The 20,537-nt window shown below is 40.7% G+C and overlaps 1 protein-coding gene across 7 annotated transcripts; it reads right to left on the bottom strand.

Moving 5' to 3' along the window:
* Positions 1-817: 817 nt before the first annotated feature.
* On the bottom strand, positions 818-20,122 carry LOC131239412 (uncharacterized). Of its 7 annotated transcripts, XR_009168211.1 has the most exons (12): positions 19,803-20,121; positions 18,337-18,408; positions 18,046-18,140; positions 11,566-12,441; positions 10,716-10,815; positions 10,573-10,641; positions 9,536-10,414; positions 7,047-9,416; positions 6,882-6,954; positions 5,819-5,970; positions 4,886-5,305; positions 1,123-1,242 (listed from the first exon to the last, which is right to left on the bottom strand). XR_009168211.1 is itself a non-coding variant. In XM_058237104.1 (11 exons), exons 1-11 carry the CDS (start codon positions 19,876-19,878, stop codon positions 911-913), a joined length of 5,094 nt encoding a protein of 1,697 aa, XP_058093087.1. In that variant the 5' UTR covers positions 19,879-20,120; the 3' UTR covers positions 818-910. The 7 variants fall into 7 exon arrangements, 6 of the variants coding, with proteins under 6 accessions (XP_058093087.1, XP_058093090.1, XP_058093089.1 ...); XM_058237104.1 differs by lacking the exon at positions 4,886-5,305 and having other exon boundaries at positions 818-1,242; positions 19,803-20,120; XM_058237107.1 differs by lacking the exon at positions 4,886-5,305 and having other exon boundaries at positions 818-1,242; positions 9,536-10,366; positions 19,803-20,120.
* Between the last annotated feature and the right edge of the window lie 415 nt (positions 20,123-20,537).

The raw sequence follows: 20,537 nt of genomic DNA, 5'->3' as shown, positions 1-20,537 counted from the left end.
CCGCAATTTGGGCCCATTCGTTAGAACATTATCACTTGTTCGTCAGGTGGGTCCCACACTTGTTTTGTGGATTAAAAACAATGGTTTTGTCACCCAAGCCTGGTTTTGTTGGTGCATTTAAACGGGGGAACCTTAGGCACAGGATCTTTCTAGAATTAGAAATCACAGTAAGATCTGCATATCTGTTGTTCTTCAGCAACAATAGCTAAGCAGCAGATCCTTGTAAAATGTGAAAGGGCTCGGAAGGCTCTCCCCTGCAGAGACTGCTTGCTCCTTCTTTCAAACCACATGATGATCCTGACCGTTCACCTAGAAGCACCCACCTTCAGATGGCTCATATGACAAAAAACTCATTCATCAGGATCTCATCATCTACAAAGCGACAAACAATGGGCACCTTAGATAATCTCTGATCAATGAGATTCATTTTTCATGTCGACCATACATAATAGGAGTGGTGGACGGTCTGAATCATATCATGTGGTAGGGTAGACTTTGCAAAAGAACATCAGTTGAGAAATCCCCGAAACCTAGAGTCCGTAAAAAGCCTGGACCACAACAAGCCTTGTAACTGAATCCATGAGAATACAATCACAAAGGCTGAAGCATTTTATAGCAACAGAACAACATTCACTAACCATGACAAAGATGTTTTCCTTATTGGAGCTTTTTGCCTATAAAAATTACTAAGGTGTATATACAAGGATTTATCCCTAACATCGAACCTATGTACCATATACCATGCTCCCTGAATTTCCAAAACTGAATTCGGGCTTCTCCCCGATAGTTGAAAAATGAAAAGAAAAAAAAAAAACAATCAAAGAATTTCATGCCGCCAACACTTTACACTGAGGGATATAAAACTGTACAGTTTAACAGGAAAAAGAAAATACAAAAGATAGAAGAGAGGCTAATCCTCAGGGCGTTGAATCTCACCCATCATGATGCGGTTGCTCGTTACCTTGAAGCCAAGAAGGGCAGGATCAATCTGCCTGCCTTTCTTCCCTTTCTTCTTGCCACTTTTCCCACCTTGAGCAGCATCCAATGACTCTGTAGCTCCAGCGGTGGCATCAGTTTCGGGTGCCAGTTTCTTGGTGCTCTTCAGCATGTCTATGAATGATGGCTCAGATGTATCCGTATCACTGCAAGACGAGGTCCGGCGGAAACGCATTTCTTTCTTGATGGAGGCTGTGGTTTCAGATGCCTGAGTCGCTGGATTTACACTGTGATCCCGTCTTCCCTCTGAAAGAATTTTATCAAAATAAAGCAATAAGTTGAATTACATGCAAAATGGAAGCATTTGGATTTCAAAGATAATGCATTGATTGCCCAAGAAAAATTTACATGGTCACCATAGAAAATAGGATTCCAAAAACAGGTGCCTGATTGCCTGTTTGGACAGTGGAATGATGTGCATTGCCTGGAGCCCCCGGTTACAGGAATCTCCTTTAACCCTTAACATGGACCTATGAAAAAGCATCATGTACATATGTCAAAGGTGGGGCCCGCAGCAAAAACATCATTTCACCTAGAGGAATCTTTGGTTTTCACTGCAGCTCCCAGCTCCAACAAGCGCACACTGAATTTCTTCATTGGGTCATGTCAGGCCATCAGGGTTATAGGAGATTCCAGTAACCCCTGCTTACAACCAATTCGCATCCCACTCGAACCCTCAAACTCATTAAACAACTGTCGCCATGTTTCTTATGCTAGAGAATTCAGGCCATGAATACAAGTAATGAACCATGTGGAATCCACCTATGCAAGCATGAACAAATATAGGATCCTACATCTCACTAGACATATACCCAGCTAAGAGACGGGATTACATACACATTGGACCCATCATTTGGTGATCCAAACCTTTTGACCCCATGGGGCCTCAACATGGATGTTATACACCACAACAGATTGGAAGATCCTAACCTATCAATTGGCGGCCTAAAAATCAACAGCTGAGAGAAATATAGAAAATGTCAAAGGCTATTATGCCAGGAGGAGGCTGCTAATGTTAAAGGCTGTGAGCATAGATAGTCCTTCAGTCATCATCATCATCTAAGCCTTATCCCTAGAAATTGGGGCCGCCTCCTCAACTTAGCCTTTCAGTGGATAGGAGAATTTGGAGGCAAGTGCAAGGTGGTCGCTTTGCAACAAAATCTTTCTACACGGTGCTGACATAGTGTTGGTGTCTCTCACCCTTGTTAAAGGCCTTCTTAGATGCTTTGACCAATATTTTAAATAGCGAATAGCATGTCGCATAGCATTCGGCCCTTTGAACCATGAGACGTAAGCTATGTAGCATGTGGTGTAAGCTACATGATACTTCCAATAAGGTTAAATATCATGAAATTTCATTTAAAAAAATAGGCGGAAAAAAAAGAGTATAAAGGTAAAGAAATACAACTGAACTGATTTAATATTCTTACTTAAATAACCAAAGTCATTGAAAAGATTACCAAGTTTTTGTTGAAAATAGAAAATTGTAATAAATTTAGGGAAAAATAATTTGTCATGTAAGCTACATAGTGTGTAGTGTAGGCATAGTGTAGCATATGCTAATTAGCATGTAGCGTAAGCCACATAGTGTATAGTATGCTAATTAGCATGTAACATAGACTATACCTTACTTGAGATATTTTCGTGAGCCACAAAGCAGTTCAGGCTAAGCTACATCACAAAGAGTAATTTACACACTACATAGCACGAGCTTATTTAAAACACTGGCTTCGATGGTCTTTGAGGGGACTGAAGAAAAAGTGCTATGGCAGGTGTGGCCACAGATGTTGATGTGCTCTGGGAGCTGGCGAGGGTTGTAGGCATGTGGAGCTAGCTTGCACTTATTGGGCTTTCCCCCAGGGACAAGCCGAGTGCCACATCATTTTGGGACCATTATTGAGAAGATTAAAAAGAAGATGGCAAAATGGAAAGGGTCAGATCTCTCTTTGGGGGGAGAACTACCTTCATCAAGGCTGCCCTCTCAAATTGTCCTGTTTATTTTCTACAGCTCTTTAAGATTAAGCATTGGCATTGAAGATTATGCATATCTTCAGAGGAGCTTCCTCTGGGAAGAGAGGGATCTAGGTCCCAAATACCACCTTGGCATTGGCAACATAAGGAAAGAAATTGAGCACTTTTGAGCAAATGGCAGTGGAGGTAAGGGGAAGCTCTGGCTGCATCTTGGGCAAGATAACAAAATATGGTGAGTCAGAGGGCAGAGGGTTCCCAATCATTTGAACAACAGATGGGAGTTCCAAAGTTTGGAAAGCCATTAAAAAGATAGGTTAGAGCTCAAATAGTCCCAATAGGGACATCTCAGGCAGAGTTGGCATGGAGCTCCACAAAGGTATCTGGTTGATTCCTGATTTGGGATGTGAACGAAATTGATTTTTGTAAAGACACTTGGTTGGAAGATCAGCTATTTGAGACTTTCTCACCAACCTATCTTCTCTCTAGCGACTTTCAAGGATGAAGAAGTTCCAGACTGATAAGAGTCGACATGGGATGGACTGGTGTGGAACATTAGAATATGAAGAAACCTTTCCGGCAGAGAATCAGTTCTTTTTCTTTTTTATGAGTACAGGAATCATTCTGTTTGCAAACTTATTAGCCAGGCTGAATGATGTGTACATAGAAAGTCCTTCGGCCATCATCATCACCTAAGCCTTATCCCAACTAATTAGGGCCAGCTTCTCACTGTAGATAGTCCAGTGCAATGTTTTAAATATCGACAATATTGACCGATATATCTTGTATCCCACCTGTGCGATATGAAACGCATAGATAGTGTCAATATATCTCACATGTTCAATCCGGTGAGCATTTTCAATTTCCGATCCCTTTTTTTTTTAATTATGTTAAATCAATGTCAAATGGTTATAAATCCATTGGTTCTTCATGTTTGCCATGAAAAATCATGGAGTTGGAGCTTTGATTTCGATATCCATTGGTTTTTCATGTTCTCCTCTCTTTTTTTCAAAAATTTCCTTCAACCAGCTATCAATTGAGACTAATTTCGAAGTATTTACGAGTATTTGACGGAATTTTTATCACATACACTCTAATTTTGAAATTTGAGTGTAGGTGGTCCGATTTGGGAAAATTCGGAAAAAAAAAAATCAAAATTTCTCAAATTACTTGCAAGGTTGTACTCCAAACATGAAACCAAGCATGTATGAGGGCTGATCTACTGATTTGTTAAGTCCTTGTCAATTTTTGGAAAATAAATATCATTTTAAATTAAAAATTAATTTAAAAAATTTATTAAAATATTCTTTTTTTTCAAAATTTCCCTCTACTAGCCGTCAATTGAGACTAATTTCGAAGTGTTTGACGAAATGATCGTCACATACACTCTAAATGTTAAGCATTCAATTTTGACCATGATTGCAATAGTTCAGTCAAACAGCACATAGCTTAGGACCCCATACAAAGGAAACCTGTTATGCGCACTTCTTTTTTTGAGATGTTATGATTTAAAAGTGTATATTGAAGTCTTTTTTAACAATCCGTAAAGTTTCATTGAAAAATTCAACCATTTTCCCAATCTTTCCCCATGTTTTGCAAAAAGCACGATAAATTACCCGATACAAACGATATATCCCATGCGATAACCAATACATATCTTTTTTCCCAAGAATGTGATACGTAACACGATACCGATATTTCAACCACTGGTCCAGTGGATGGAAATATGGAGGTGGAGTGGTAGCTTCTCAGCGAAATCTTTTACACGGTGCTTGAAATAGTGTTGGTGAATCTCATCCTTGTGCCAAAGTCTGGGAAGACCCGCTGCCTCCAAGAGTTTAGGCATTTCCTTGGACTGCTATGGCTAATAAAATCTCAACATTGGACAATAAAAAGAAGTGCAGAGGAATCAGCTTATCACTTTGTCATCGATTGTACAATGGTGAAAGCAATTTGGAACTTTTTGGCTCGAATCAGTATCACTTGGAATCTCAACAAGTCTGTGGGCCATTTAAAGACCAAAGGAAGATCTTGAGGATCATGTGGGGTTTGTGGAAGGGGAATAAATGGAACAGTTTTAGAGGACAGTGGCATAGATTGAATCCCTAAAGAAAAGAATTTTAGTCATGATTTGACCACCAGGACTGCCAACAAAAGAATTCTGTATTAGTACTTTTGGGAGACAGGTCATTTCTAGCAGCACATTGTCTTTGAGGCCTTATTTTGGTGGGTGTGGGTTTCGTGGGGTTCCCCTTGAGAACATCCAGCACTTTTGTATCAGTCTGCCATGCTGCAGACTGACGAGAGGGTCACTTGCTGCTGGAAGTTTTTGTCCTTTTTTCTGCTTTAATAAAATCGATCACCTTTCAGAATTTAGAAAAAAAAAAATACAGCAAAGATCAAGAATCAAAGAAAGTATCCAAAGATTTCGATCCATCGACTGAAAATAAACGGAACGGGTAAGAGAGAATACAGCAGAAGTCCACATTAAATGGAAAATATTCGTATTTTTTGTTGAATGGATCTTTGTTTTATTTCGTCCTTACCTGAAGATTTAGGGCATATCCAATCCATAATGGGGGCCCATTAAACAGTCTGGATCACCAAATCATGGGCCACACATGGAAAGAATCCTTGCCCTATAAATCCTCAAAAGTTACATGAGTACAAAAAAGTAAAGCAGTATCTAAAGAAACCACTGAATAAGAGATGTGTTGAGCACAAACTAGCTACACTCAGTTCCAGCTATATCGATGCTTCTAAATTTAGTGCGACAAATTCTTCAGTAAGTAGCAGAGGCAAAGGATACATGCACCATTGGAAGAAAGAAAAAATGAAAGAAAGATGCACGCACCATCGGAAGATGCAAGGTTGATCTGATTCTTCCCTTTGACAGATGGAGTGGAGGCCAACTCAGATAAAGCCTCCTGGGATGATAAAACCCGCGAGACATGTGGGGATTTCAGCAAAGTGCTGTCAAGACCTTTGGAAAGGATAGAGGATACCCTGTTAAAATGCATATAAGCAACATTATATCAATCCCACACTCAATCCTTCAGATCTATCAGTAAATCCACCATAGCTCAAAAGTTATAACACAAGCTAAGAGTGCATTTGGGAGTGCCCCAAATTGCAGGCAGAATGAGTATTTTGGATGAATGGATAATGATATCCATTCCGACGTGCATTAGGTGGACATGAAAAACTGAAACAATATTACAGGATATTATCCTTTGTTATTACAGAACCCAACGTCTCCTTTTTTTTCTTTTTCTTTTTCCTGAAATACATGGAACCCGCCTTCTGACCACAAACCTTCATTGATTCCACCCTCGCTAGTGTTCTCAAAAATTCTAGCATTCCTTTCATTCCATACGCCGGGCATGATAGCATGAGGGACAAACCATCAATCACATCTTGAATGGCTCCAAATTGCACTAGGCACATCATAGTGAAGATGTGGTCCACTCATTCCTCAATTATCTACCACACAATGCATCTCTTGGAGATTGTAAACGACCACTTCTTGAGTATCAATCATCAAAATTTTGTTTAAACTTGGTAACAGACTAATGCTCTGAACAACAGCTTAACCAAAGAGTACAGCAAGGACTTTAATTTGTATTGGCAACTCAGTTCCCACCTTTAGCGTATCTTTTTTCCCCCTTAAATAAACCTCATCAATTATCAAATAAATAATAATAATAACAATTGAGTTAACATAATGGAGAAATCCAAGAAAAAGCTAACTAAAATTTTTGCAAATGTGTGAACATCCTAGTTAAGGAAATGATAAATTTTGACTAGCCAATCAATATAATCATCACAAGTGTGTAAGCATAAAGCAAGCATGCAAGCTATAAATATAGTTGATAGCAACACAATATAGTCCTGAAGGCTGCAGGAATAATGCCTACCTATCCTTCGCCGATTCTTCACCATAGGCACTATCCACTCCCGTGTCATAGTTGTAGAAGCCAACACTTCCTCCTGCACCAATATAATACAATCATTTCTAATTTAAAAAAACAGACTTAATGAAAGTGCATTTCCACCAAAGGAAAAGAGCTCAACAAAATTACCAGGACTAACAAGTGAAGCATTCCTAATAGGGGCATTAACGAGAAGCTTCCCTCGGTCTGTAACAGCACCTCCTGCCAGCTCAACAATACTTTCTTGAGCTTCTGTAACTGGCTTATTCACTACCTTGCTTTTAGAGCCCCTCTTCTTCCCCTTCTTTCCCTCTTTTGCCTCTGATAAGTCCACTCTTTCAACTGATGGCTTACTGACCATGCTAGGATCTGCATAGATGGTCCGGGCTGTCTCATTGATACCTGGGAAGAACTGCTCATCTTCAATGAATGCTCCAGAATTTGATCTGTAAGGTAACCTTTCACTACTCTCCACGGTGTGAGCTTGCTCCTCCATGACTGCATTAACCAATTGTTCTGGCCCCGCATTCACTAAATTATGACCTTGAGGCCCTTCCGCAAATGAATCGGTCAAGTATGTCTGACCCATGAGAAGATTGTAAGGATGATCTGAAGCAGATGCAGAAACAAGCCGAGAAGGTTCCCTCCTTTCATAGGATGAAGTAGTATTACTTTCGTTCAATTCTAATGACTGGTTAGAAGGATGGACAAGTTTTTGATGAAGCAAGTCCATCATCACTCGCTTTGAGTTTTCACCATTTCCCATTGCTGATGCCCATGAACTTACATCTTCTGAGATGAGATTCATTTCTGACTCCCTCTTTCTTCGCTCAGCTTCAAGATGCAACTGACGCATCCGTGATTCAATCCATTCATTTGGTGGCTGCCCATTGCGCTCAGTCAAGCCACCATCCATTGAATCTAGATGAGATGCATGAAACTGGTTAGGGATTTGAGGGTGAAGTGAGCGGATGTCAGACGAGAAAGAACTCATCTGACCAGGCGAGTGCATTTGAGAATGGTGTTCCTGTATATCCAGCTCTTGAACCCGTGCAAGAGTGTTAAAAACGTCCAAGTTCCTCCCAGGAGCAGCACCATGCAAAGGGATTGGCCTCTCAAAGGGCAGTGAGCTTGGTTCGTAAATGCCTCGATGCAAGCGTTCATGTAAGGCAAGGTTCCGCTCGAGACTGCTTGGTTGTTCATATGAAGACGGCCTCTGCTTCTGCTGGTAAAAGTCTAAGGGGCTAAATCCTGCAGACTGAGTTTGGTGAGAATTAGCAGCTGTCCTGACGAACTGACCAGATTCATCAACAGACCAGACTCCACCAACATGCCTCTCTTCTTCCAAGGATGGTTGCAACCTCGATGATGTGGAGAACTGCTGCGCACGCAGTTGCTCTTGCTGAATACCCAAAAGAAGCTGCTGATCCAGAGGATGCATCTGTCCATGCTTTGCATGTGATAGTAGCTCCAAAAGTTCGTTGTGCTGCTCAGGATGTAAGCTGTGGCCGAATTTCGATTGAATGAACTGCTCTATGGAGGGATCATGGGGTCGTAGAGGAGGATGAGAATGTTGTTGCAGTTCATGTAGAAGGTGCTGCCTAAATAGGCCTTGATCAAGCATGTTGTTGCTCCTGAGGGGATCAACACGTGAATGGGCAAAGCCAGGATCATGCATCTGTTGATGCAAAAACTGTTCAAGAAGAAGCTGTTGAACATGAGACTGCTGCTGCTGCTGCTGCTGCTGTAATTGCATTTGGTGATGATGATGAAGCTGTTGCCGTTGTTGCTGCTGCAAATCATGTTGTTGTTGGAGCTGAAGTTGCCGCTGCTGTTGAAATTGAAGCTTCAAAAGATGTTCGAAATCTACCATGGGTTGACTCATCGACTGCTGGTGAGCAGGATTCAAGCTCTGTGGTAAGGCAGAGCCTGCCAACTGCTCTAGAACGGACCCATTCAAGTGCATTGACGGATGAGTAGAGAGTAGATCTTGCTGTTGAAGGCGTTGTTTTTGCAGCAACTGTTGAGACAGCATGTGCTCCGCTAAATCGAACCGGTTGGATTCTTGCTCCATGTGTGACAAGTGGCGGGCATCCACCACATCCTGAAGAATATTTGAGCCAGCAAGTGCATTTCTTCTAAAACTATCGGGCCATGTCTCCCTGACAATAGGGGAGTCAGCTAATGCACTTACAGAATTCTGCTTACGATTGAAAAGAGCAGCATCTCTTTCCATGGCTGTATTAATGAGGGGCCCTTGTTCGCCAACACCAGATGACATATTTGACGAATGTGACAGCTTCGGATGAGGCCCTTCCAGCTCTGACCACAACAGGCCAAAGGGATGGAAATTATTATTATTATCCTTTAAGACATTATGATTAAGCATGCTATTTTCTCCCAATTCATTTGCTTGAAGATGGTGGCTGGTAGGGTTCCCTAATGGATCGTGAAGGTTACCAGCCAGTTTTGCTACAGGATTTCCACTGTTACTCCCATGGCGCCCAGAAAACAGCACTTCTGCAGCACAAAGACAGCAATTAGGGCAGAACTGAAAGCATACACCAAAGAAAAACTTAGCAGCAAGATCAATATTAAGTACAGAAGACAACTAAGCAAACCAAGAAAACACGAATCACCTTCAGTATCATGTTCAACAAACTCATGAAAGTTCCGCCTCTCAGCATTGACAATGCCTCTTGAAGTTTCAGAATCTATGGGTGGCAAAATAGCATAATGTGGTTCCAATGGATCCTCCCGTTTGGATATTCTTGGCTGAACAGGCTGGCGTGATGGAGCCTCAAATTCAGAAGATGCCCATTGTTGGTCAGTTACAGCAGTAGATGTGGTAAAATCAGGTGCAAGTGCACTAGTGTCCGAGGTGCCTTCAACGGAATCAGATGGGTATGGTTTATTAACAGTGTTAAAACCAGAGACTGAATGAACTTTAAGTTTCAAATGTGGCATGACTTCCCCGAGTTCCTGAAAAGGGGTTCCCTCAGGAGCATCTGATAGACACACGGGCAAGTCGGTACCATAAAAACCTTGTTCAAACCATGAAATAATGTCGACACCTAAAAAAGGTCCTTGTATCTCTCCTTGTGGGTCCCGGTAAAACAAACTCATCTCCTCAGGCGGGGCAACCTGTTCCAACACCTTTGCTTCACCATTACTCTTCACATACTGCTCATTACCAGAAATCTCTGGGGAAGATAGAGGATCAAATAGTAAATTTGAATCATCAGGTAGCTTGGTACGAATATCAAAAGAAGTGGCTGACTCAACATCTTTGAACTTGAGGGGCTTGAAAGAAGTAGAACTTTCAGCTTGCCCATCACCGTTCACAATGCTAGTTTGACCAGCTTTGTTTTCAGAAATGATCATCAGGCTACTGTCCAGCTCTCTGATATTGCAGATGTCATCACCCTTTCGAACTTCTGAAGTAAAGCCTCCGGAAGTCATTACATCAACTGTAGCAGTAAGTTTATTGTCACATTCTGCCAGATTGGAATCATTTGCTGAAACAAAGTACACAACATTTATGTCAGAGATAAAATAAAAAGGCACCAAGACTAGGTGTAGCCAAACAACTCAGACAAAACCATATAGAATGGTCAACAGCTCAATTCAAATTTTCCACAACCATCTAAAAGGTTCATTTTTGAAGAATACTCACCAGCCTCTTCAGTGCTACTAGCTGGGAATATGCATTGTTTGCTCTCAGTCGAAATCCCGTCTGCAACACCTGAATGAAGAAGTCTAAGTTTTCAGACAAATCATGAAAACATGTGAAAGTTGAGTAAACGACAACTCAATTACCTGTCTCATCATCATGGACCTTCCCCACACTGTCTATTGTCAGATTGTGAGACACTCCACTGCTGGTGACTTTCCCCTTCCACATATCTTCTAGGACAGCCTGAGAAAAAAAAAGGGGGGGATTGAATGAACTGGTTTAAAAGAATCGTGTTATAAAAATTTGCTGATTAAGTTGGAAAGCTGCTTGGCTTTTTTTTCAGAAATAGCAACAATAATGTTAAAAAAGCACAAGATACATCAAGAAATCGGGAAAGAATTCCCCAATGGTTAGGCATCCACATCCCTTCTATCTTGTTCTTTATCTTTTTAATTCTTTAATATTATTTTTCCAAAAAAAAAAAAAAATCCCATTACAAATAGACACTACTTGGCTGATAAATGATGGCCAAACATGCAAGAAGCTCAAACATTCATGTGACTAACACAAAATAAAATAATGGTTTTAACTAAACAAATACAAGAACGCCCAATGTCCAGGCAATTCTACAGAACAGGAATGAGTAGGCACAAGGTATGTCACCAGGACAGGTAGGTGTGAGGTGTTTGGCCACAGAACTTTGGAAATGCAACTTGGTATGGTATCACATAAAATTTGGTCTAGAAATCTAACACAGAATAGAAAAACAAACATAATACCTACTAGTGATGCATATATCCATTTTTATTATCAATGAAAACTTCAAGGAAAGAACCAGGGACTCGCAGACATGATAGAAGAGGAGCTGATAATCCATTGTGTTCATCGAATCTACTAATTGTTTCATATATTTGATTCCTCAAGCTGTTAAAGACAAGAATTTAGAAACAACAGGACAAATTTCATTTGGGAGAATTGAAAGATAAAGCTTACCTCCTCCTCTGCATCAGGAGCAACAAAGGCCAATGGCTCTATCAAGCCTATTTGAGTTATTGGAGGAGCTTCCTCAATCCCATCAGGGGTGATATCAAAAGCGGGAAGAAGCTTGTGTCTCCTATAAATGTCAAGAAGCTTTCCCCTCGGGTAGCAAAATGTATCTGCAGACAAACCAGCCTTCCCATGTCCAGGGTCATTCTTATCTGCTGGTGCAGCACCTATAGGTCCTGACGAGGAAGGCCTGCTGAGTGACGGGCTCCCAACAGTGTTTGGCCTCCCTCGTCCTGGAGCAAACCCTAGATTCGAACCCTCCACCCTTCCTCTCTCAAGCCCAAATCCTGGCGCAGCACGGTAAACCGCCGACCCACCTGAATGAACTTCTTGACGATGGCGTGGCCTCCATTTGTCACGAGAATCATTTTCACGTTCAGAAGCTGCACGAGTGCTGCTTATAAAGGATTGCTTTTCGTTATGAGCATCTTCCTTCTCTCCGTCCACCTTTTTATCAGCTCGAGAATCCTTCTCTTTGTCCTCTGGACCCCACCTTGATGACCATTTGCTGTCTCGCCGGGTTTCATGCCCAGAATTACGACTACTGACGTCATGCCACCTATCAGATGAAGGCAAGGGCCTACTTTCAGTGATTTCTCTAATTGAAGCACTGTCAGCACGGCGATCACTCTCTTTTCTGCGGTCTCTCCTACCAAGTAAGCCAGTTTCTCTCTCCTCCTCACGCCAACGGCGATTAGTTTCAGCCTCAGGTGCATTCCTTCGCCATTCTTTCTTTTCCTGAGATCCATCCAAGCGCCACCCCTCTTTCTGAACAGTATCCACAGCGATTCCATGAGGCAAGGAATTTGGTGCACGCATATCCTGTCAGATAAATAAAAGAATGAGGATATCAACTTATGGAGATATCTAGCCATTATACTCAATACTGCAACAGAAAAATAAGGGCTCTAAACAAGCAATTGAAACCAAGAGACTTTGCTTGCATTACCAAAGCATGCCCTTATGGAAATATTTAAGTTTCTACCAACGTTATACTCTCATTGTCTGCAGAATTGCCCACTTTTAAATAATTTAAAAGGGAAGACATAAGATCATCTAATGCCTTCCCTACAAAGGGCCACAGCCAATAGCCCATAAACAAGGACAAGAAGCACTCGCCTTCAAGAAGACCAGATACTAAACTAAGCTGAATTATCACAAGATAAGAATTCAGACTCCCCTGAAGAAGGGACTTTACTTCCAGTTAACAAGTTACTTTATTTTCCAACAGGACTTCAAGTTATACAACATGATGCTCCGTACACTTTACATTGCCTGAATGATAAGCCAAGAAAGCTACAGAAGTATGACCACGCACTCAAGTCACGTGCATGGAAATTAATGGAAGTAGCAAGAATTATAAACCTTGGTGCTGAATTTATAAAGCACACTACTCGAACGTTTTTACACATATAGGTCTATTTCCGATGCTCGTGATTGGAGGAAATCTACCCAGTTGATGGAACAGATTTCTTCTTTTCTAAAGGGTGGTAAACAGAAAGCTTTCTTTTATAGATCTGTAAAAAGATAACATCACTGTCCACAGCACCACAGTTTGCAGTTCTCAACATGATGGAGGAGGATAAGCAATTGAAATAATATTTGGCTGTTATATGCTTATAGTAGAATATATATATATATATATATATATATATATATATATATATATATATATATATATATATATATATATATATATATATATATAAACATACAATTTTGGTTTAATTATGCACTCTCTTTTTTTGTGAACATTGATAATTTTATTGATAAGAAGCTGCAGCCTAAAAAATACAAACAAACAAAAAGGGAGCAAAAGTAAAAGAAAAACTACAACTCTAGCCAGCTATCAGGGAAATGGGCAATGGCCTTTGATGCAATCACCCAATGCATGTAGGTGCCCATTTTAGACCTCCGATACTCATCCCTCCCAATTCCTAAAACAACAATTATTCCTTTCTAAACATAAGAACCAAATTCCCACTACTAAACAGAGGCGCCAAACTATTTTCCCAATCTTTCCTTTGCCAATGCCATGCCACATCAAAAGGAACTGATCAATTGAACTCAAGGAGACCCATGCTATTCCGAACGATTTGAAGAAACAATCCCACATCCATTTTGCGAACAAGCAACGAATAAAAAGATCATTCACCGATTCCACATCCTGGTACACAATAAGTAAACATTCGGGAAAATCATCTTCCTTGGGCATAGATTGTCAACTGTTGACACCTTGTTACAACCCACAAAAGCTAGAGCCACTAACTTTGATGGAGCACCATAAAGCCATACATGGCCTTAAACACCTTTAAACATTTCCACGCTTCTTTTTTAGGAATTAGCACAATAAATGTCGCACCCAACTCCGATGCTAAAAATCCCTTCTCATAAAATTCATTTCTATAACCAATCACATGAAACTTTACTAACTCCCAAAAAATTTTACATGACAAAATCGGAAAAGCCATCCGGCTGGGTGCTTTATCACTCTCCCCAAATCAGAACTTGCATTTTTATCTACTCCTCTAAAAAAATATTTTTCTAATGAATTGACCTTCTCTTCAAATAGAATTGAATTTGAAGTAATCATGCAGGTCTTTTCTAGTCTTCCCTCGACAATAACTCCTTATAGAAATTAATTATCGATGCGCACACCTTAGCTTTACCTTCAACTCTTTACCCTCCAATAATTATGCATATAAAGGGTTTCTTAGGAAGCTATGATATCACCCCATGCTATTGCTGCTCCTTATACCTATGTTACCCAGAACGGCACATTTATGACATACTTGTGTCAATACTTAACTGAATCAGTGCACACCCAAGCCATACCTGATGAGGATAACCTTGTCCGATTTTTTTCCTCAGTTTCAAATGGAAATTGTGAACCACACCAAAATACAGTATTCAAAGTTGCAACTTCCTTCACTAGGTCAGTTAACAGAAGGTCAATTCACTATAGATACTTGGTTATCTTTCCCTGTAATTTAAATTATTAAAATAAAAAAAAAATTAAAAAAAAAGAACAAACTTGAAACGAGAAGGGTATCTCATCAGCCTCTCAAGACATGGTTAAAGATGCATACAAAAGGGACAAAGTCTCAGCTCATCTCCATACTCCAAGCCCCCAAACCCCAGGGCACCTCCATCTAATCGCATTAGATAAGTCACTGCCTTTGATAACATCATGAGAGAGAGAGAGCCCGACAATGGGGAAAAAAACAAACTTAAACCTCCAACAAAGCTCAAGTTTCTATAAGTTGTACAGCGACGATAAACCAGAAGAGGTTTCTGGTGTCAGCGACTATTGCAGGCTTCTACAAGTTGTATGGTGACCAGCAATGGGGCACGCCTAGTCTTGATAATTCGGAGTTAGGTTGTATTAGTGAGAAGGACGTAGATATGGTGGAACGCCCTGTTTGGGAGGATGATGTGCCGGAAGCCATTAGCCAACAAGGCAAAGATAACAGCATGGGGTCCTGAAAGATTCCTAACTAGGGGTCACTTGGCAATGTGGATTTAAAATCCTCTAGAGTTTAGTGGATTTTGAAACCTGTGGAATCGAGAGGATTTTGGAAATCAGCTTTGAGGTGGGAATGCAAAAAGGGCTCTTCGAAGGGCTTTTGGAGGAGTCGAAATCCAAATCCTTGCTACCACGTCCCAAAAACGGAAATCCCCACAAATCCCTCGGAATCCATGCTGCCAAACGACCCCTTACCTTCTTCCAAACGTTCTAGGCTCCAATGAAAGGCAATTTTTTGTGGATGTGGTCTAATTTATATGGCACAATAAAGATAAATTATTATTCAAGGCTACATTTATTGCACTGATTTGAAAAGAGGGAACCAATATTTCAGGAATTTAAGCCCATTAGCTCACTAGAATCCACTTACAAAATCCTGGTTACAGTTTTCGCTTCTCAATTTCATGAAATTCTCAGCAGCCATTTCCTTTCACCAGGTCCCTTTGTCAAGGCCCACCAGATTCTAGATGAAGCACTGGTAGCAGACAAGTTTATTGATTCCAGATATAACGAGGATTGGCTAGGAATTCTATGTCAGTAGGATTTGGAAAAGGCTTATCATCATTTTAATTGGAATTTTCTTGATTGTATGTTGGGGAGGATGGGAAATTGCACCACGTGTAAGTTTGGGATGCAAATGTATGAAACCTACTTCGTTTATATTAAATGGCATGCCAAGACTCTTGTCACGGACATCACAGACACCGGTTTCTACAGCCCAGATTCCGGAGAGGACACCCAGTTCATGACTTCTCCAAAGCTGCCTTCAACCATCACCAACCTACAAAAGAGTTCACAATTGTTGTCACAATTGTTGATGACCATGTCGAAACTTAGCTCCAACATGATTCCATGTAACAAAGTGTTGTCACAATTGTTGATGACCATGATTCGTTGGGAAGCTTGGGTATTATCCCTCTCCAAAAAAGGATATTATAACGTCTAATTAGTCATTTCTTACAAAACTCCAATCCCAATTGGACCCAAGTTGTTGCCTGAGAATTATTCAAATTTTTGTTTCTAGTTTCCAGGGAGGGAAAGAGAGCTTTGACATGGGAATTTTCTCGATGGTATTAATAGCCACTTCCAATCTCACCAAACCTCATGACCCCTCCTGCAATCATATGTCGAAACTTAGCTTCAACATGATTCCATGTAACAAAGTGCTGTCACAATTGTTGATGACCATGATTCGTTGGGAAGCTTGGGTATTATCCCTCTCCAAGTATGTCTCTCGGCTAAATGGTGGTGGCGTAACAGGAACAACAATACTCTCGTCATCCATTGGATTCTAGCGGAAAAACATGGACTGGGGGACAATGGCTGGGTTATTAACAAAGCTAGAGATAGGAAAGGTTCTATAATTTGGAAGTCAGTATTGGCAGTCGGCGACCTATCGCCTGTTCTCGAAGTAAATTAGATTTGACGTTGGCAATGGCTCAAAGATCCAGTTCTGCGATTACATTTGGGAAGCAAAGGAACAGTTTTGAATCCAAGTTTGAACCCTATATTGGATCTAGACACAACACAGATTGGGAGGTCACAAATACATTTCAATTTTCAACTCTTGAGTGAAGGGATTTTTTGGAGTCCTGGATTTGTTTGCAATCTCAAGGACAACGAGATCAACCCTCTTTTCAAGGTTGCTAAGTATTCCAGAAGCTCTTTGCATGAGCAACCCGGGCAGAACAGATAATCTGGAACCTTCACGCTGATGCTGTTTTCAAAGTCTGAGCCTCTACAATGCCCCGATGGTCAATAAGGGACCCTTAGCTTGGACCCGCATGGTTTGGTGGATTGGCACCCACAAAAGCAAGGCTAGCAATGGGCCAGGCCTCGCAACCCATAGCCAAGCCTACACAAAAGTCAATACCTGCTGGCTGCTTTGCTAGGATAAGGTGCTAAACAAAATCATCTTCAATACGAAGGCATTACCATCCCAATAATTGCATCATATGTGCAACTGACCCGAAAGATGCCCTCATCTCTTTTTGCATTCCTAGAATGAGTTGGGCCAGGGTTTTTAGGAAATTCAGCATCCAATGGGTTGTCCCTGAGATCGTCAACTCCTTTATCGCAAGCTCATGGACTTTTGCTTGGGGTCTGGTTGGAATATTCATGTTGGAGCTGGGCATCAACTCTGGCCTTTTGTGTATTTGGTCAGGAAAAAAAAAATGAAGGAAAGGACTGTTCAGTAGCTGCTATCGTCAGGAAGATCAAAATTAAGCTAGTTGAATGGGCAATCCACTATAGGTCACTACAAAGAATTCCACCTATTTATTTCCAATCGAATTGGAGGGATCTGCTGACATGCAGCTAGCGCCGTTTGCTAGAGTTTTCTTCTTCTTCTTCTTCTTCCTCTTCTTCTTTTGTGAGGGGGATTACAGTATCCGTGTTGGATAGACAAATTCCCTCTTTGCTTTGTTTGCTTTGTATTCTTTTATGTTCCTTTTTTTCAATAAAACTTTTCCATTCATCCAAAACAAAGTTGTTGATGACAAGGAAAGACATGAATAACAGCACCTTATTTCACAAGAATCTGAACGGCAAAAGATCTGAAGCATCAACAGAATTAAATAAAAGGAAAAATTGGGTACTAAAGGATCAATCTTGCAATAAAAAAGAAAAATAAATTAAACCACTAGTGCTTTGCGCTTTTCATAAATTGCATATCAGGATCTAAAAATGCCTCCAACGCAACAAATTTTGGTCACATCTTTAGTCACATCTATATGAAGAACATCTCTCCTATTGGAATGGCCACCATGGCTTTGATAATACTTGATTAAGATTTGAAAATATCAAAGCATTTTCCTCTCTCATCAATCAGAAGTTAATATGAGAAAACAAATGGTCAAAGGGCAAATGTATTTTTTTTAAAAATGTTCACAGAACCATACCCCTGATGAAGCAGAAAGACCGGTCTTAATATCACTAGGCTTAGCATACAGCCATTGAGGAGACAGTGGTATATTGCTCTCTGATGTTACTTGATCTGCAATAATTTCATTAAAAAATGAGCAACAGCCACTTACAATAAATGTGCTCATAGTCATAGGATGCATAAATGACAATAGTAGATTAAAACACAGTGCTAAGAAGATGATTTGAGCACAGACAACCAAATATGAGAAGCCACCAAAATCCATAACAAGAACAGAAACACATGACTGTAGAAGGGTATTGATTACCTTTGGAGTCATCAAAGAAACCCATAAGCGCCTTTTCATCATCGTTTACTCGAGCAGCATCATCTGAGGATTCTGAACAGGCAAAGAATAAGAAAAGAAAGATTGATGTATAATGCACACCTAAAATAAAGAAAATGCTACACAAGAAAACAGTTAGGCAACAATAGCAAGAGAAAAAGTAGGGATTTTTTTACTAATCGCTAAAGGGCAAAAACAACAACAGAAAGGAAAATAAAAACCAGAAGCCAAACAGACCCAAAAGCAGAAGGATCAGGGATTATCACAACAGAAAGAAATATAACTACAAGTTCTTAAAGGGAAGCTACAAAAAGAACTGCAAGGAGTGATCTAAAACCAAGAACAAAAGCAAGACATTCATATGCTTAAAAAAGCTGCTGGAAATCGGAACCATTGATTCATCTAACAACCATGTGGACAAGCCATAGCCAAAAAATCCCAGTGAGTTAACAACTTAAATACACAGATAGATACCGCAGTACTACAACTCTGCAATTTCAATTAAGATCTTCCAATTTCAAAAACTCACAAAGAAACCAGTTCAACCAATGCAAACCATTCAACTACCTCAAGGAACAAAAGCGCCAACTGAAAGGAAAATGAAAATAGTCCATGCTCTATAAGACTGTGTTAAGATATCTAATAAATTTCATTGGGAGGATATTTCACAGCGAGGAATGGACATCTACTGAATTGCAGATTGGACGGTTATTTCATGGCAAGGATGAAAAGCCATCCAGCTTATCATTTGAAGCAGCTCCAGAAAGCGACCAATAGGACTCAGTGAATTGATTTATGCCTAAAATTGTGATTGCTTGAGGAAAAAGACCAAATCATTTTCACATTCTAATGATCTCAGAAGAAGCTCAGTGCTTCTGCCCCAGATCCATGACCATACAAATGCAACCTAGGGCAAAGCGCATCAGTCAGGGCCGCACACGCAATTCATAGCTGGGATCAAATTAGGTATGAGCTAATTTCATCCCATCTATAAAGTAGGATGGCAAATGCATGCAACTAATACAATGGCCTTTCGGTCCTCTTTTCCATATTTGACCTGAAACTCCTGCTCGGGAATCTAAGAACAGGATGATACACCGATGTGGCAATCTGTAGATTCAGTTGACCTCCAAACAGACCCTTGGACATCGAAATCAATCCAATTCAGCACAGAAGAAATTATCGAGAGATACTAAAATGGCATAAACCCATTTATAAAGAGCAATCTAAAAGTATTCGGACCCGTTTGGGTTCACCTAAAATCGGAATACGACACCCAAGGGCCCAAACAAAAACAAATCCAACTTTCAAAAAATGAAAAGAGAAGAAAAAAGAAAGAATACGGATTTCCGATGTTTCGGATCGAGTAGCCATCACTCCACAGCAATACCATGCAGTCAAAGCAATCGAAAAAATGCCAAATGGAGCATAGAGAAACCCTAATTTACCCTTTGGGGCCCACGGATCGCCAGGTGATTTCGAGGAAAGCAGATCGTCTGGCAGATCGAGCTTGCCTTCCGCCATGGTGCCTTTTCTTTCAGAGATGTCGGGAATCGAGAAGCGGGGATCGGGAATTCGGGTTCAGGAAGATCAGCGGCGGAGATTGGGAACGAGAATCAGAAGTCCGACGGTCTGATAACGTCGGGCGGGGAATCGGACGGCAGAGAGAGAGAGAGAGAGAGAGAGAGAGAGAGAGGGTGAGGGTTTGGGTGGTAAGAATAGCGAATGAAAGTGAATTTCGGGAAGCTTAAAACGTAAGAAGGGAGAACGGATGGGGATGCCTGGTTTTTATATGGAGGTTTGGCTTTGGGTTTTGTTTTTTTTTTTTTGCTGTCATTGCTTAAGATGATTGCTTCCATCATCTGAGCTGTACACGTGGCAATCTTTTTGACTGATCCAAGCTGTTGATTTGGTGAGATTATTAACACAGGGCCATGGAGTAAAAATAATTTACCGTTAAGTTATCTTATCCATTGAATTGATAGTTTGCAGATGAACGGTTTACATCGGGTGTATGCACTACATGCCTGATATTCACTGGGAGGGACAAATAAGATTAACTTTTTATAAGGACTTTCCACATGAATGGTCCACTACCTGATCTCCATGGTCAACTGCCACGTGTACAGTGGAGATGCTAAATACGAGGGAGCTACCACATCTAGTAAGTGTGTTGGTGACCG

The sequence above is a fragment of the Magnolia sinica genome, chromosome 3 (genome assembly GCF_029962835.1).
Source record: "Magnolia sinica isolate HGM2019 chromosome 3, MsV1, whole genome shotgun sequence".
In the NCBI taxonomy this organism is placed as follows: domain Eukaryota; kingdom Viridiplantae; phylum Streptophyta; class Magnoliopsida; order Magnoliales; family Magnoliaceae; genus Magnolia; species Magnolia sinica.
The sequence above is the reverse complement of the archived record's forward strand: the minus strand, read 5'-3'. Positions and strand labels throughout refer to the sequence as shown.

Excerpts from the sequence above, each read along its gene's own strand:
- LOC131239412 (XM_058237104.1), bottom strand. The coding sequence starts at position 19,878 with ATGGCGGAAGGCAAGCTCGATCTGCCAGACGATCTGCTTTCCTCGAAA. Across the intron at positions 10,642-10,715 it reads GGTCCATGATGATGAGACAG|GTGTTGCAGACGGGATTTCG; the intron begins GTAATTGAGTTG and ends TTCTTCATTCAG. Across the intron at positions 9,417-9,535 it reads TGTTGAACATGATACTGAAG|AAGTGCTGTTTTCTGGGCGC; the intron begins GTGATTCGTGTT and ends TTTGTGCTGCAG.